Genomic DNA, 19,059 nt, shown 5'->3' with positions numbered 1-19,059 from the left:
TAGTTTTACTTGTGTTCCTGTATAGTTATGAGCTATTTTTTCAGTATGATGATGTATGTCAGAGATATACTGACTGATTTACAATATATGGTTTTTGTGAAATTTTGCCTTTTACTATTACAGATTTTAATTGACTCTACGTTCTCTTAAAGGGCTTCATTATGAGAACATAAGAGAGCAGTATTGAGAATATGGCTGCAAATTATTAAGAAATTAGGCATTGGCAGTGTTATTTGGTCCCTACAGTTTTTTTGCAGTTTCGTGAAATTCACACAGAATCACCAGGTTTTGAGCATTTCTTTCGCGCTAGTCAGTTTTTTTGCAAATTTTTCACAAAAACAGTGGAAAAAATTGTGTTTAAGTGACTGCTAGCTCCCACCTGGAAGGGGTTTAACAAAGAAAAAAACATCGCAAAAATATTTCAAGTGTAGCACAGCAAAATCAGGGATTTTGACTGCAAAAAAAAAAATCGCAAAAAAAATTGCAAAATCCAGTTTTTGAAGAATATTGCAACGACGTGCGATAAAGCCATGTCTTCCCTTTCCCATTGAAGCTTCCAACACTTTCTGTTGCCTTTGGGATTTTGAGCCAGGTGTGGTCGTCTACTGTGGTGAGACCCCATATTTAGCATCCAGATTTCTAAATATTACACTGGCATGCAACAGTTGAAGTTGTGGCACTTGGAATTTGTTTGTCAACACTAATTTGCATTTAAAGCAGTTCATTATAATTATTCCAGCCTTCCTGCCATAAGTAATCAATAATTGCTAGTATTTTAATTGACTTTGGCATCTGATATTTAGCAATTAGTGTAGTTAGCATGCTTTAAATAGCTTCTTTAAATAGCTTCTTACACCTCTATGCTTTCTTTAAAATGTTAACCACAAGACTGATGAAGATAGCTGACTTAAAGTCTGGTGCATTCACTGACTGGAAAAAGATAGGATATTTAATTTTTTTTTTAACCAGCTACTTAAGGGGTCTGGGCCAATCAGTCTAAAAGAATCTTTCTCTCTTCACAACTGGTGTATATGGGTTTAACCTAAAATATAAACACTGGTCAGTGATACTATAGTATGTCCTTAACTTGGGAGGCAGGCATGACATCTTAAACAGGAAGTCAATATTCTGCACTTGTAGTGGATTTGTTAGATGAAGAAAACAAGAGTGCAAAAGTATGAATATGTGTGACTCCATCATAAACTTCATTGTTTTTTCATATTAAAGTGGTCAAGAATCCACAAAAAGTTTAAAGAAGGAAAGCTTGTTGGTAGCTGAGCATCAAGAAGGTCATCAGGAAATTATGGCATCTGCTCAAAAGTATCCTCCAGTTTGGGAAAAGAACAAAAGTGAGCAAGATACCTGAGGTTTAATTGTGACCTCATAAAAGTACGGGCAGTATTGTAACATTTTTATTTCAGGAGTGACATATTTACTCTGAACATCAACAGATTCCACCCCTCGTCCTCGCTCTTATGTTACCTCTCAGTTCTCTGGTTGTTAAATCGCTTTGCTTCTGAACCAGTTTCCTGCTTTTCTGTGCTGCTGGATCTCTTTTTCTGTCAGAGTACCTGACAAGCAGCATGAGTTATTATTCCCCCTACCTCCAGACCAGAGCCCCCCACACACCTATTTCCTATTTCTATCACCATGAAGGTGACACAGCAAGCCTCCTGGCAGGCAACAGCATTTAGAGAAGCAACAACTGGACACAAGATAGATTTGGGGCGACAGCTCTGCAGGCTGCATGCGCAGTGTATTTAACTGTATATATATATACTGTATAATTTTAGCAGTACTTGAATTACTAATACCTAATTCATTCCATTTCAGGAAAGCAACACTGCTGTTGCATGGTTACAGATTGAGGTTGAATGAAACCAGTAAATGATTTAATAAGGAACAAACTGACAGAATTGCTAATGAACAGTTTGATGCTGCCTCTATCACCACTTTTTACAGGCTCAGGTCAGCCTTGTAAAAATGTTGAGGTCAGTTTTTAATGAGGTCTCTCTGACTTTCAAGGCGAGAAACTTACTTTCTGGGTGTTTTAGGTAAATTTTCCTAGTGGGAAATTCTGACCTAGAATGCATCACCATCACCATCCCTTTCACCTTCAGTTTTTTTTAACCTGTGATGTAGGTTTGCTGGAAGTCATTGTCCTGCATTAACTTATATCCATGACCTTGCATTAAATGACATAAGCATCCTAGACTTATAAAATATATATTTTATTTCTTTATTTGATCAGACATCAAAAGCCAAAAAAATATATAAAACAAAAACACACACACACACACGCGCACACACACACACACACACACACACACACACACACACACACACACACACACACACACACACACACACACACACACACACACACACACACATCTTTACAAGGAGTTTGGATTGACTACCATTCATTTTTCATTTATTTCTATTGCCTAATTCTTATTACCTTTAACCCCAACCATTACTAGTACATTCCTAACCTGTAATTTAACCTAAACTCAATTTCCACGTTATTCCACTCAAAAATGGAACTTCTTCTTAATGGTCCCGGATTTTGGGACCCATAAGGAGCAGTGAGTTCTCACAATGTAGTATTTATTGCAAAAAAGAGGCTAACAAGGTAATTATAAATGCTAAAACACACACACTTGCAAAGCAAACAACCCAAAGGAAAAACTAAACAAATTTCAAAATATAGTTATTTTACAAAGAAAATGACTCTCCAGTCGGCTCTAGGATTTAAGCAATTTAAAGATCTGTTTTATTTTTCTTGATTCAAAAACAAATGAAGAAAATGATAGATATGCAAAATACATAAATCACTCAAATATAGGGGGGATGTACTTTAGTTTTACTGTTAGATGTGGCCTCTTTACGTCTATTTCTTTACAAATCTTTAAATAAAATCTTTCGATTTTTTTTTACAAATTGTCAATTTGACTGAAATTGGATTTCTCGTATGTCTTCTATTTGACTAGCTATGATCATTTGAGAGGTACAAAATAAATTTTAGAGTTAATAGAAAGAGAAAACAATTAAGAAACATGTTTGCACGTAGATATTTCATTCAGTCACACACAGCTTCTGCAACAACAAACCTAGTTTATGATTTCATGCTCATACTAAAGGATCTGTCTCCTAAAATCTGTGTCCTGAAAACCATCTGATCTCATACTTCCCTACTCCAGCGTATTTGGCTTTTTACGTCTTCTCACACTGTCCAAAAACAATCTGGTTTTGGTTAATAGGTGTCTCCAAATTATTCTTAAGCATGATTTGGAGCGTTCATGTTCTACCAAGCCTTTTCCACTCTGATCCACCCCTTGAGAGCAAAAACTGGTAGAGAAAATGAATGTAGGAACGGTGATAACATTATTATTCACCAGTTGACACAATGAGTGGACACTATGGATGGATGGATCTAATAAGACTGCTGAGACATTTTATTGAAATATACCAAGAACGCTTTAATAAAAGCTTAATGGTTTTTAAAGTCAAATAACTTATTCTTTGAGAATTACAACTGTAAAGGGAGATATCTGATAATGAGTAATAAATGAAACCCCCTGATAATGTTTGAGAGGTCATAAAACTGGAATACATATAAAATCCAATAAACGCTAGACATTTATGGATACATATCTTGCGCAATAAGATATGACTCCGCTTTTAAAGTACTTTTTTAAAAGCAGAATTAATATCTTTTTGTCAATATATTCAAGATGGTTCTAATTAAAGGGAGAAAAAAAATACACAAAGAGCAAAATTGTGTAAGAGATATGGTATTTTCCAGTACATTTCAACCTAAATGAAAAATATAAACTCTTCATTTTTTCCACATTATGCATTTTTCAGTGTCAAAAATGCCACTAAAAGTTTATATTTCTTCAAAAATCTCAGAGGTTCACGTGAAAACATTGTGCACATTGTGGATGCACATTTCTGTAGCTGTTACGTTTCCATATCAATCACTGCTTTCTGCTTATTGAAGGAATGTTGTGTGTTTCTGTGTGTCTAACAGTAAGGAGATGCTGACAGGACAGAGGCTCTGCTACTCAAAGTCCCACCAGGACTCTGTTCTCTCTGCCCTCAACCAGCAGAGGAAGGATGGTCAGCTGTGTGACGTCACCCTGGTCGCCGGCGAACAGAAGTTCCACGCTCACAAGGCTGTCCTGGCAGCCTGCAGTGACTACTTCAGGGTTAGTACACTTCGTGTTGATCGTTACCTGGAGACTTCACACAACAAACCATCTTAAGGAGTGCACGATAATTAATTCATTTTTGGTGATCGGCCAATTTTATCTACCTCTGCAAAGGCCTGGAAGTCAGCCTATTGCTCTACCGTAAGAGTTGTCTGACTGACAGACCCTCCCACCAGGTCATGTCAGCACATGCCAGGTTAAAAATTTACCAACTTTGTCGCTAAGTTTGTCACAATAAGCAATAAATCAATTAAAATACGCTCTGTAATTTCCTGGGTTTCCCTCTGAAAACCTGATAAACCTGATATTAGGGGCGCTAGGACAGTCCACCCGGGGGCCACTGTGTTTTTGAGTTAAACATTGTTAGAACTTATAAAAATTCTGAGGTGCATGAGCAGGCATCGCAACGGGCAGGTGCAAGGACGCTCCCCCTCATGCACAGGTCAGTGCGTCAACTGTAGCTTAATGAATCATTACTCTCACTATTACTATTACTATTAAATATGATTTTTTTTTTTACTGGTGTATAAAAAAATCCTATTTAAAATAAACCAACAATGCTAAGCCTGGTAGCCCGCCAAGCTTACAATACACAGGGGGAAACCCTGAATTTCCATTTGCATGTTTGTTTTTCTTGTATCTCTGTTTCTACCAAAGACTGAATGATAAAAGTTTTCACTCTGGTGCATATTTCTCTACCTTATCGTTTCCTTAGCGCAAAGGAGAAGTGACCTCTTGAGTCGGCTAGTTTTCCTGGCGCATGGTCTCTTATTACAGAGTGTGGCATTAGGAACAGCAAGCCAGAGAAGCGTTAGTAGTGCAGTTTTGTCTGTTTTCCTTGTATGAAGTAAGTGATTATAGATTTTTGAGGGCAATTTTGTTTATATAGACTTTGGTCGTCCATCCATCCATCCGTCCGTCCGTCCATTTTCTTACACCCTTGTCCCTTAGTGGGGTCGGGAGGGTTGCTGGTGGACTTTGGTCGTTTTTCTTTAATTATAAAATAGTCTCAAAATGACACTATTGTCTTTTATCTCAATAATTTCTTGGACAACACATCATTTGTCAAGATAACAAAGCAACATTTGTTATCTTGACAGGCTTATTTGTAGGTATACTTAGCAACTTTCCAAACAAAAACAAAAAATCTGTATCAGTCAAAATTTCAATCGGCATGTCAGGCTTTTTAAAGATCAGTGCACCAATAATCCTAATGCTCAGGACTGTGGCGCCACCTATGACAACTTAGGCTCCAATGAACATTTTTTGTGAGATCACCCTTATCAGATGAGATATTCCACCTTCATTGGCCTCCCAAAAATAATTTGACCGATTTCATTTTGCCAAGAAGTGTTAAAGAGACTGAAATGGTCCCATTTGCAAGAGGCGGCAAACAATGAAATACAAAGTTTTGCTCACTCAGGCCAGGTCCTCCTGGACTGAACCCTAGCATTAGTTGCTCTGGTTAGGCCTCAGAGGAGCGTCAGGCAGACACATGCTGTCAGATATCCAAACAGGAGATTTCCCATTGCACATAGAGAACTGCAGCGATGAGATTTAATTTGGGGACTCTGAGAAGATTAGAAGGTAGATACTAATCCCTCTTCCAAATGAGAAGCAGATTAAATATGTCCAAGTTGCCCGGGGATTATGCCTCCCCTGTGTTACTCTGTGTGCCCAGGTTATTTTTACATCTCTCCACAGAGCGCTGATGGCGGGGGGAGTTACACTCTTCTTCTCCTTTTGTGTGTCTTCTTCCTGTCTCTCTTTTTTTACCCCGCCTTTATTCTCCAGAAAGGTACATAAATGTTTGCCTTTTAAGTTTCGTCTCGGCAAAAGCAACGCCGCGTCTCCCATCTTCCAGATTATTAGATCACTGTGCAACAGTAAGCAAGAAAAAGTGACTTCGCAAGCAGAGCTCTCCTGTTTCTCTGTGTTGGCTAACGATGTTATCTTCAATTTGTCATCTGACTCCATCGCGGGGTTTAATTTTGTTCATTTGCTGAAGAGATGAGGGCGGCTCATGCGGTAAATGGCAGCTGTGTCTGCTCTCTCTTCCTGCCTCTTTTTTTTTTCTTCCCCTCACACTCAGAGAAACTTCAGCACTTGTAGTGGTGATTATAACACATTATGTGGTCCAGCAGATGAGAGCGACAGTAATGGAATACCTGAGCAGGCGTGACTTGTTGACTTGTCCTGAATGTGTCGTCTCTGTCTCCATGCCAGTCCCTTTGTGATGATGTTTGGACAGCTTCGGGAGACTTGGCCAAGTCAGTCATATCCCACATCATTCTCCACCTTTAGCCACCGCACACATCCACAACTTAAATTGCCGGACTCAAGTGAAAATGTAGATTATAAACCTTTACCCGAGTGTTGCTGATTACAAAGACAAAATTGCAAAACCAAAGCCTCCCTCAAAACTAGTGATGTCTCACTATCTAGAAATTTTAACTAAGCCTGTTGCAATGAATAATTCATCAATTAATCGCTTGATAAATTAAAATGAGCTCCATGATTTCCATTTTGAAGGACAGTTTTGTTTACAGGGACTTCATAATGCATTTTATTTTTTGTTTTTGGTTGTTGTATTTTATTTTGGATATTTAAAATATCTTCAAGTTCCATTGTTGAGTGTTCTGTAAAAAATTTAAGTTAATTGTCGTTTGAGAGGGCGAACTTGCATAATAATGCCACTATCAACATATTACTTGAAAATATTATTAAAACATGTGACTAGCGCTGTATGCTTGAGGTATGTTTGTTTAAAAGTGATCGTTTTGTTAATCAAAGTTCCCAGAAACTTGATTAACAAACATAATCAAGTTTGTTAAAAAAAAAGTTATATCCATAACTTTTTTTTTTTTTACATAGTTTTAATGCTGTTGCTTTACATATAAATATGCCAGGCTGATGTTTATAGTGAGAGTAATGGCAATAAAATCCTTCAGCCGGCACAGAAATTAATATCCAGGAGGTTTATGATTTGGCGACAAACATTCTGTGTACACTACTGCAATTGATTCCTAATTGGCTAAGTGCAGATTTGTGTAACCTTTCAGATATTACCACAGTTTTGTTTAATCTATTTAGTGGAAATTTCTTACTATATAGCACAAGTTTACTTGAAAAAGGGTTTGCTTAAATTCTTAAGAGCAGCTATGAACTATTCAATACGCCACCCAAAAGGCTATTTTTGCTAGGGCTAAGATGTTTGAAAACGTGATGTTTTCTAATATGGATAGTTTTTGGTAAACAGTAATTTTTTTTTTCCCCCAATAGTGAAGTAGATTAGCATCAGCAGAGTGAGGTTGAGGTGTGAGCTGACCTTCAGGCTGCTTAGGGTCCTCTGCTGTGGTCGGGGCTCAGGTCAGGTTTATACATGCCAGCTATATGCTGTATGTAATTTGAAAGTACATCAACAGAATCACTTTTTATTGTTAATTTAATTGGTTTTTGCTACTTGCGTCTAGGAAGGGGCCACATTTAATGTCGGTCTTTTAACACCATGTAGCATAGTCCCAGTTTGCCTACGATTTTTTTTTTTCTATTGTTGGATTTTTATCCAACAGCATGAGATGCGATGTGAATTTTACAGTGATTCTTACTGTAGCTATTATGAGCTCATTAAGTGTTCACGTCACCTTAGTTGATTGTTATCAATCAGTCAATTAATCAATCAATAAATCAATCAAAGCCTGAAATATGTTGGAAGTTGGAATGTTTTATCCCATTTCTGCCTCTCCATATTTAACCTAAATAGAGATCCTGAAAGTCAGATATTTTACCTCGCCTCGTCAACTCTTACAAACCTCCAGTCACATTAAAATACAAAAACATCTGTATGTAGATAACTTTTACTATATTTTCTCTAACATTTGCATGTTTGGCTGAAAGAGATCTTGTCTTTTCTATTCAATCTCTTTTAAACTAAATTTTAATTGGGGTTAAAATAAACATGAAAGAAAAAAGAAAGGTCTAGAAACAAAAGGCGTTAAATGTAACTGCATAATACGCGTATAAGATTTTTAATTGTAGAGAATTCTCAAAAAACATGTTGTTTCCTTCCACTTCCTAATTATGTTCTACTTTTTGTTGGTCTATCTATGGCTTAAAATCCCAAAGTAACACAATTACATTTTTAAGCCTGAAACTGAACAGTGTGTGGAAAATTTCAATGGGTATGAAAACTTTTGCAAGGCACCATAGGTGAAATTCATCATTGCTCTTTTTAGACTGAGTTGTTTATAATGTGAATTGTATTTAAGGACAATTATGTGTTTTACAGTAAAACACAACTAAAACTAAAAGACAAAATGACCTCTGCAATACAGTCAGACAGGCCCGACCACTGTGTTTTTGGTGTAAAGTAAGACAGCAACACTTTTTGACAAACTTGTAAAAATAGCTCCAGCCCTCAAGAAATGACCCAATATTTTTCCCCTACAGGGAAACAACCTCTCTAAAGGCTAATATTTCACTCTAAGTCTTGTTATCACAACATGCAGTCACATAAATTTTGCCAGCAGGTCAGTCTATCCACATAGCTGCAGTTTTGTGTGAAAGACCCAGAGTGGGCAGGGCTCTGTGGCACACTGTGTCTCTGAGTCCCCAAATCACAAATCACATCCGTCACCATCAGCGGCTACCTGGACGTCTCCGCCAAGGACGGCGGCAGTGACTTTGCGGGTGGCCGGTTCTGCCAACGGTGTCCAAGCAAGCTTATACTGGTGTGCTTCTGCCTGGTATTGTGTGTTTTTCATTCTGGCACACACTGATCACAAATCAGCCACCGTAACACCCCGAGTTAAGCCGCCGGCACTCCTTCGCTTAGTGGACCAGGAGATTTTTAATTAGCGCAGTGGGGGTGGAGGGAATCAAACAGGGAATTCTGCATATGCGTTGGTTAAAGCTGCAGTATTACGTAAAACAGACTTTTTTTTAGCTTTATATCATGTTATAATATTTTCTCATCAAAAACATACCTGGAGAGTTGTTTTGATTCTTTCACGCATGTTTGAGAAATCCTTTAATCTCCCATAGCTGTGAGAAACACTTGATTGGATATAGCACCACCTAAAGGTGCAACTCCTCCTCAGGTATACAGTATTCAATCTACTGAGCTTACGCCTCACAGACTAGCTCCTCCAGACTAGCCAGCAGTAATTAGTAAATGCCTGGTGGTACTGAGCATCAGCTGAGCTCATTATAGGAGCTACTTCTCAGTGAAATGCTGGTACACACGTTGTTAAAGGATTGATATGGAAAGTTTTTGGTAAACGGTACTATAGATGTAGCACTTTTTTCAACAACTGAAGGTAACATAGTTACGTGATTATTCTATAAAATGGCACCATGTGGCTGGAAGACACAGTTTAAACTTCACAATGTGTCACTTAAATCAATACAGAATGATTTGCATGAAATGCGGATGTATCTTCCTCTGGTTTAAGTTCATGTGTGTTATGAATTAGAACAAAATTAATGAGTTATTGCTGATTTTGTGGCAGTAGTGTGCATGCTTTGAAAACATGCAGAGCTGTTTGTAGTTGGGGGATGCAGCCTGCACACTATGATTAAAAAGATAGTTAAAAATCAAGAGTTAGCAAGATTGGTATCCTGAAGTAATGAAACTGAAGAAAAAGAAACAAAATGTCAATTGTAGCAAAAAAAAATTCCCCTTTATGGAGAATTAATGTTTGTTTGTTTGTTTGTTTTTGCTGCTGCTGGTTTGAAACCCAGACGGAAAACATAAATTACCGATTACTTTTGATAACCTCGTCTGTTTTTTCCGTCTCTACGTGGTGCCGCTCTCTGCTGGTTGGCGCTGATCAATTGACTCTGCCTCCTCATCCTCCTCCTCTTCCTCCGTGATGTTACATCAGTCGATATAGCTTTGATTAGCGAGCGGCTAGCTGGACTCACGCTCAGCAGTGGCAGATCCTGTGTTGGCTGCTTTTGATTTCACATGGCGCCCAGCGTGCGCTCATGTGACTGTGTGTCTGTGTTCATGGATGGGAGGAAGACGGCAAGGTGTAACAGTAAGTACCGATTGTGCTGTTTGTTTCTGCTGGTCTCTAGGCCCCAGGCTGGCAAATCGATGCTTGATAAATCCTGAATGTAATGCCTGTCAGGCTTAAATTGTCTGTTTATCAAAGTCACAAATCACATGAAACGCAGAGCAAGTGTATTTTATCTGTAAATGCTGCTCTATATAGATCTCTATCTCTGTATACATCCAAAGGAGGAGTAAACTTTGTGAACATAACGCATGTTTTATTTACTATGACTGAAGAAGTCTGATCCTTCATGTAGTTCTCCTTTGATTTTGTCTCATCAGGCCATGTTCAGCTTGTGTATGGTGGAGAGCGAGGCAGATGAAGTAACCCTGCAAGGCGTCACCAGTGTTGGACTGAAGCATGCTTTAGATTTCGCCTACACTGGACAGGTGAGCTGCTACAATCAAACTACTCTGCACTAAAATGCACTTAAAGACACTGTAGTGCTCCCTCCTGAGTACGAACCATTAAAAAGCAAAAAAAGCTTTTTTAAAAGTTATTTTTATTAAAAAGTTGTTTGAAACTTGCGACAATGTGCATGGTTTTCCAGTGATAATGTCAAATGACATGTTGACCTTTCAAATTTTGCAGCAACTATTACTACTACCGTATTTTCCGCACTATAAGGTGCACCTAAAAACCTTCAATTTCCTCAAAAGCCGACAGTGCGCCTTATAATCCGGTGCGCCTTATATATAGACCAAAATTGAGCCACAACAGGTCTAGCCATAGACATAATATAAGTACACCCCGCATTGGCTGCTCCAGAAATACGGCAGCCATCTTGGAGCGGTATACTTTGCTCAATCAAAACAGCAGAAGATGCCTCAGCACTGAGGGATATTGTTCGGATCGATGGACTATTGATGTGAGGGCTCCATAAACAAAATTTCACAAGTAAAATGGACATATTATTGTGTATATTTTGTGATTAGAATATTACTTTACTGTATTTATGTTCACCAGCGAGATACCAGCTAATATTAGCTACAGTGCTTGGTGTAATACCGGGTTCAGCCCCGCTATGAAGGATAATTGAGATTCCGTAAATCTTAAAAAATTAATTAATTATTATTAGATTATCTGACACAAGAGCCTACATTAGAAATGAAACAATGTAACATACATTATAAAACTTATATTACGTGTTATAACATTCACCAGCAAAGTTTACACAGGTGGTAAAGACTATTATTTATATGTAATTCTCTCACTCTGTCAAAAGTAAGATACATCCCCCAAATCTTCCGTTTTTGTTTTGAAGGTTTTATAAAGACACAATATGAGGAAGAAATGGGAGATATCTTTAAAGAGAGACGGATTCACTGCAGCACGGATGAATCTCGGATTGGATTTTGGACTCAATCTCAGCTGCTGAATCACTCTGAAGCTAGAACTTGTAGGCTGGAATATATATATATATATGGATGCATATACGTACATACATGTAAACATGTATCTAATATATATTATTCAGTATTAATCATTATTTATTTGTGTTTCTATAGTTATATAAATATGTATTGATCTTACTAAATAAATTATTAAATAAATTATGAACGGCTGTGAGAATATTCCATTCCTATTCTATTGTTATAGCCACTAAGCATATTAAAATATGCTGAACTATGTATTAAAAACATACTTAAAAAATACAATTGTTTATAAATGTAGCTTTGATAGATGTTTGAATATGGTTTCCAGTAACAAAAAAGCGTGTTATGATCGATTAAATGCGCTGATACGTCATTGTGCCTGCTAAACACGTAACGCTGAGTGGAGTGGAGTACCGCTCCAAGATGGCCGCCCTAAATCTCGTCAGCGACAATGGGCGAGAGCGGTCCATGAGGTATCTACTCTTATATTATGTCTATGGATCTAGCAACTACGGTAAGCAGCCGCCGACTTAACTTTCGCCCGTAGAAGAAGAAGCGTGCGGTGCATGCTGGAATAGTTGTCAGAACGCTGGTTTGTTAATAAAGTTTGACTGACTTATCTACCTACCGTCTAAAATCAGGTCTTCTGCATGTCATTTAGCACCACGTTCTCCACGAACATGCTGTGCGCGAACGGAGAAGGGTGACCATCGTCCGGCCACGCCCCGGCCCAGTCGCGGAAAGCTTTCCTCGCCGACCGGAGTCAGACCATTCTTTATGTCAACAAAGTAGCTTTAGATATTCATCCGGGGTGCTTCGACTAGAGTTACCAAGGGCCCCTATACATTTTAAGCCTGGGGGGTCGGGAGAAGAAAGACACAGACTGCGGCGGCATCGTGTCGGTTGGTCTGTGTTACCCAGAAAGCATTTGGGCACAATATCGCAACACCCACACCATGAGTGAAACAATGACTGGGGCAGCCTACTGTATAAAGTACTCGGGGATCACTTCTTTATTTCTTTATCACGTCCATATTTGTAGAGTACGGAACAAATCGCGAATAGGTTCAATACAGTACGGGCGGCAACCCCAACTGTAGCGTCTATTTTATGCGCCTTATAGAATAGTCGCTACAGTGTAGCAAATATTTACATTATATATGAAAAAAGTTTTAAAATAGGCAATTCAGTGAAGGTGCGCCTTATAGTGAGGAAAATACAGTACTTATCTGACCAAAACTGTCTCTCACCAGCTCCCTCTTTTGTTTAGCTCTTATTGATGCCTTAATTATTGCAAAGGGTGAATATCTCTTTAATTTAAAGGGCAGTGTAAGAGATTTGGTTTGCAGTCACAGCATCTGAAAAGCTTGAAGTCACTGATTTCACCTTCAATGTTTCAGTATACTAAACTGTTCTAGAGATAAATGTGAAGCTGCCCTGTAGCTGAAGCTACAGCAGTCATGCAACAGGATGAATAAGAATATTGCAAACATGGAATAGATCTACAAAAGTGATGACTGAAAACAAATGAATCATTTTATTATTGGGCCATGATGTCTAGATGTTAAGCTATATGTGTGGAGACTGCTACACTACTAATAAAAAGTTAGGGATATTTGGGTTTGGGGGTTAAATTTAGGAAAACGTAAATGGTTTAAGATACAATGATATTTTACATTTTAAAAATAGGGGCTTTAAGTAGAAGCATTCATTGTAATTTCCTGATATCAAACAGTACCCACCACAACAACAGTGGTGGGTACACAGGTAACTGTGCTTCCATCAACGTTGTTTTATGCACATTACATTAGAAAAGGTTGATGGAAACTGCAAAATTTTAATACAACTTCATCAATTTCACACACACAAAAAGTTTTTATGCTCACTTGAGGTGCTTTATATATATATATATATATATATATATATATATATATATATATATATATATATATATATATATATAAAAGGGCATAAGAACTCTGCTATAGCTTTTCAGAAAAGAGCTAATTCGTTAAAGGATAGATGGAAACACATTTGCTAAATAAGTCACAATGTAGCAAATATTTACCTCATAATGTCTGACGGGCTGTTTCCACTGTCAGCATGCATTAGACTTGCATTTCTTTTGCTACGTTTCTGGACTGCTTGTAACATTCCCAGTATTAGTACTAGTGTGCAGTTCATAGTACTGCAAGGCAAACATCAGTTGACTGCTTTTCTATCATAAAGTGGGACAAAATCCATCCACATTGAAATAAAAAACATGGATACTACAAGTTGTTCCTAATAAAGATGGTTTAGACTCAGCTCCTGAGTTTGAGTTTTACATATTGAATAAGCACAGACCTGATATGTAAATACCTACATTTCTGAATGAGTAAAGCTCATATCAGTGTGAAATAAATTCTGGTACACTAACCTCTGGAACTGAAACAGGGTTCTATTTTATTTTTATTTTTATTTTCCCTTTGAGTAAATGAAGCCTTACAGCCCGGAAAGAAATTCTGACTTAGAATTTCTAGTTGTTGACCACCGTCACACGTCACATAAATAATTCAAAACGCGGGTTTTGCAGATTACAGTTTTAATCTCAGCACCATAAGCTCCCACAGCAGGATTTAAAAGCCACGCAAAAGTGTATAAGGTCTGTCCATCCTTCGCAAGCGGCAGCCAAAAATACAGAAAAACATGTTTTGGACACAAAATGTACATTTAAGAAACAACACAGCATTAGATTTTCGTTGTGAATCTTCAAGACAGTTTTTTGAGCGACATTAGCATCCGTCCTTGATTTCTCACTCTCTCACCGGGAATTGTTAACGGTGTAATTGTTTGTCCTGACCTTTTCGTCACTATGACTGAGCCTCCAGCCACCAGCAGCCAGCGCTGTGGCTTATTTTGCATCCTGAAAAGCTGTGAACTTATTAAATACTCCTAATTTTTCCCACGAAAATGAGCAAAAGAGTGTGCCAGTAAGTAGGTCAACTGCAGGCTCGCAAGCCGCCCCGTTTCGTTTGGCTCTGCTCCTCTCTGCCTAAAGGAGATGATAGTGCATGAGACGTTTCCTCACGTTGTAAGTGGCAACCTACTAAAAAAATCCTTAAGAGAGAGGGTACAGACAAGCCGCACATAGGAAGCCGACCTGAAATCCAAAATATTCCGCCCTTGCTTTATCGTCTTCTCCAGGTGAAAGTTCACAACTGGCGAGTACAACACACGACGGATTACACAAGAGCTCCCTAGACTCCCACACTAAAGTAGGCACAATGTTACAAAACTGACTTCTGCTGAGTGAGGTTGATGTTTTCTAACCATATTAGGCAGCTGGAGTGAGGAGCATGCCAGCAGGACATGAAGAAGATTCATTTATAGTCACTTAGAGTCATTACTGACACAGTGGTGCAGGTGTTAGCACTGTTGCCTTCAGGCGAAAAGGTGCTTGGTTTGAATCCCGGCAGAGTTTTTTTCCCCTCAGGTCAATTCTTCAGCAGATGCATTTCTTCATTTTCTATTTTCCCATACTTCCTGTCCCTCTTGAGTTTTCCCCCGCTATGTTTCAGTTTTTCAGTTACCAAACATCTTTTTGGCTTCACCTCTACCTGCCTCACTACATTGCAGTCCTCACTACTAACAGCAGGGTGCCTCAAAGGCGGCGCTAAGTCCACTCAGGCGTTTTGCACAGCTCAATGGTCGCCAAGGGAGATTAAGTGATTTCTCAAACATGCACGAAAGAATCAAATCAACACTCCAGGTATGTTTTTGATGAGGTAATAAAATTATAACATGATGTAAAGCTCAAAAGAAGTCGATTTTCCATAATACTTCCCCTTTAAGTCAAGAAGGGTAAGTGACAAAAAATATTGTCCGTCGTCTTGTTTTTCTAAGTGCGTATTTTTGTAATTCTTCCTTCCACATAAACAGCGTCGTCAACAGCGACAATGAAGGTGAGCACAGAAAGTTAGAGGTTGAATATATTGCTATAAATCTGACTCTAAAAGACAAAAAAATTACTTTTTTTGTTTTGACCTCAAACAGGTCGTTTGCTTCAAAAATAAAATAAAAATGTTTTTAATAGTCAGACTTAATTTAAAAGGAAATTTGTCATATTCTGTACATCACATTTTTTGTACTACTCTTTAAGAAAAAATGCAAAAACTTAAACAATTAAAATATTTTCATCTAGAATTTTTTGCTTCACTTGAGGATAACTTTTAAAGTCTTGAGAAAAAGAAAACTTACTCAGACTTAGAAAACCAAGGCGAGTTTGTTTCTGTAGACCAACTCTCATTCCCCTGCTCCTTCATCATGATGCTGCCAGCTCTGTACTTACTGGGTTCAGTGTTTTTGTATTTGGGCTCAAAAGAACAAATGTGGTATCGTCTGACCACAGCTCTTTCTCCAACTGGCTGGACGTTCTCCAACCATCCAGCCGCCACTCCTGCTTTCTCCTGACAGGAAGCATTTAGTTTCGTGTTTCTGTTGAAGAAAAAAAAAACTACCTGAGTCCAGCTCCTCTTCCTAAATCAGGACGTTTCATGAGAATATCGATTATGACCGGTGATTTCCGTTCTCTCTCCGAATCGGTGCACAGGCTGCCGTTTAAGCGGAGCAAATAACCTCTTTTTATTGCCCTCTTGTCTGAATACGTTAGCTTCTGAAGCTCATAGATGGTGCGTGTGGTTAACTGGCCTGCAGCCCAGCCCTGCCAGGAAGCCATGCTGTGATGAATGGAAATGTGCAGATGCAGCTAATTGCAAGCAGAGGGAAAATGATATGGCTATGAGAAAAGCTTTGTGGGATTTATTTTCCCCCTTTGGATGCACGTATATCTATAGAAACACTTTAAACAAGTATTTTAATGAATTTGTGGGGTTTAAGTTAGTCTTAAAGTGGTTAAATAGTGTGTTATGAAGCGAAAACTGACTGCACATTTCTTGGACAACATGCAGAGGAAGGGAGACAAAACATTTGTTCTCTGATCAGTTTTTTCCCCCCTCTGCCTTAGGATGAATAAATAATGAGCGGGATTCAGGAAAAACATGATAGCCACGAGCGCCGCTAAATAACGCTTACCTGTCTACTGTGTCAGCAACATTGAAAAACACGATGCTGAAGTCATTTTTCTAGTTTCCACCCCTGATGCAGTCACAGTTATGCTGCTATGTAGGGCAGCACCGCTGAATGGATTATCAAAGATTTCCTCTCGGTTTAGAAAAGCCACCATAGATTAGTCCTCTGTGACAGGTTTATTGGGTTGCTGAAGGAACGTTAAATTTGTCGGACCTTGTTGTCTCCCAACAACACTACCTGGCTCTGCTCTCAGCAGCTTATGAGCATGACTTGGCGGATTTACTGAGTGTTATGCCAGGAAAGAGAGAGTGGCATGGCAGAAGCCGAGGCAGACTTTTATCAGATTAGCCTAGCTTAGCTTCTGGTCACTCAGCTCAAACAGGAAGCAAAGTCAGCAGTAGTTTGATGGCTAGTTTAACTTGAATCAGGCCTTGACTTTATGAATAAATAATAAATTAGAGCAAATAGTAACTAAAAGGTTTTACTCTGAGTGTCTGAAAATCTAATGGCTTTTTTTTTTTTTTTTTTGGTCCAGATTCTGTTGGAGCCGGCTGTTATCCAGGACGTCCTGTCTGCGGGCAGTCACCTTCAGCTGCTGGAGCTCCTCGGCCTCTGCTCAAACTACCTCATCCAGGTACACAGGCACACACACATCACATCTTTCCATGTTAAAGGAGATTTTGCGATGACTTCCATTCATGTTTCATTCATTTCTATAGCCTAACCTTTGACCCTAAGCCTAACCATTAGCAGTACATGCCTAATCGAACTTTGCAAAAAAAAAAAATTCAAACAATGATGACTAGTTTATCTGTGGTTATTTTAGTTGAAATGTGACATAAATGCTTATATATTTATATTAAATACAAAGCCTGTTAACTGTGACCCTTCCCCCCGCAGCTAAATTCCTCTGGAGCTGGGTCTGTGCCTAACCCTAAATGTAACCTTAGCATCCCTTAAGTAGGGATGCACAATATATTGGCATTGACAATGGTATTAGCTGATGTTGTTCATCTAACCTATTGGCAAAGCAATACTAATATGATATCAGATATTGATATTGGTTCAAATTTTCACATTGGTACATCACTATCTCTGAACCAAAAAACAGAACTTCAGCTTCGGGACGCCAAAGGACCAGCAGTAGAGGTCCTTTGGAGTCCTGACAAGGTGGGAAATGCTAAAACACACACACACCTCATTACAATTTTCCATTCTCTGACCCCAGCGCTGAATCTAACCTTACATATTAATAGCTCATGCATAACCACACCCTTAACTCCTTAACCTGAACTCAATTGACTTTTTTTTGTGCTAAACCTTTAACGTGGATCCCAGAAATGACACCCTTCCTGATGAGGGCTGGGATTTGGTGCCATGAGGACTACTAATCCTGAATAAATCCTTTTGGTAGCCATGACAAGAACCCATACGTCATGTGCACCTCTCCTCTGGCCTGGACTGTACGCATTACAGTGCGATCAAACCGCTCATTAACTTTCTTCTTACTAGATGGTTTTGCAATTTCTGTACCTTTATGGATGTGTTATCTTGTCATATTTAATAAAAGCTAACAAATATTCTCATTTCATATGGCGCTGTCCTGCTATGTTAGTAATTTTGTACTTAACCGTTTTTTATTTAATTTTATTCTTTGGCATTGCTAAGTTTTAGAATTCTCTAACTTTTTTCAAAATCAGTAGCTTACACCAAGATTACTACACTTTAAACACTTTTGGAAGGGACCAGATGTCGATGTCATGGTTTTGTAAGCTTCTTATTTGTAAATTAAACAACATTTGAATCAGTCGAAGAAATGTATTTTAGCTTGACCACACTGGAAAAATAGATTTATCATGAAGAATATTGTACACCTAAACAGGTCTTGTTCTTTCTTGGATATAACTTCCAGATGCTTCAAATAATTATGAATATAAACAGCATGGGAATGTCGGGATGGAACCTGGTTCAGGGTCAGATAACCCTATATGTGTGTTTCATGACAAAAGCAAAACATCTTGTGAAGATGTTGTTTGGAGATGTTAAAAGCCAGCTCACTGACCTCTGAATTTCCAGCCAACCACTTCTACGGTTAAAAACAAAAGTTCAGGTTATGTCTGATCAAATGGTAGTATATAGAGGATTATACAACATAATGTAATGCATGTTGTAAAATATGTATTCTCTGCATAAATGAACAGAAATATTATTTCATCTTGACAGTTGTGCTGAAATTCCCCAAAACAATCCAAAATGTTTAGTGAGTTGGTGTTTTTGAATTAATTAGTTTATGTTTATGTTTTGGTTATGACAAGATATCAGTCATAGCTCCAACGT

At 38.4% G+C, this 19,059-nt stretch overlaps 1 protein-coding gene across 1 annotated transcript in view; it reads left to right on the top strand.

Moving 5' to 3' along the window:
* Positions 1-19,059, top strand: part of klhl32 (kelch-like family member 32) — a 34,327-nt gene that overhangs the window by 2,587 nt on the left and 12,681 nt on the right. The window contains exons 3-5 of the mRNA XM_008431867.3: positions 4,037-4,214; positions 10,558-10,665; positions 17,258-17,356. Of these exons, the coding sequence (XP_008430089.1) occupies positions 4,037-4,214; positions 10,558-10,665; positions 17,258-17,356 (385 nt within the window). The remainder of the gene's footprint in view (positions 1-4,036; positions 4,215-10,557; positions 10,666-17,257; positions 17,357-19,059) is intronic.

This window comes from Poecilia reticulata, chromosome 16 (genome assembly GCF_904066995.2).
Source record: "Poecilia reticulata chromosome 16, P_reticulata-male-v2, whole genome shotgun sequence".
Taxonomy (NCBI): domain Eukaryota; kingdom Metazoa; phylum Chordata; class Actinopteri; order Cyprinodontiformes; family Poeciliidae; genus Poecilia; species Poecilia reticulata.
This window is presented reverse-complemented; position numbering and strand designations above follow the sequence as displayed.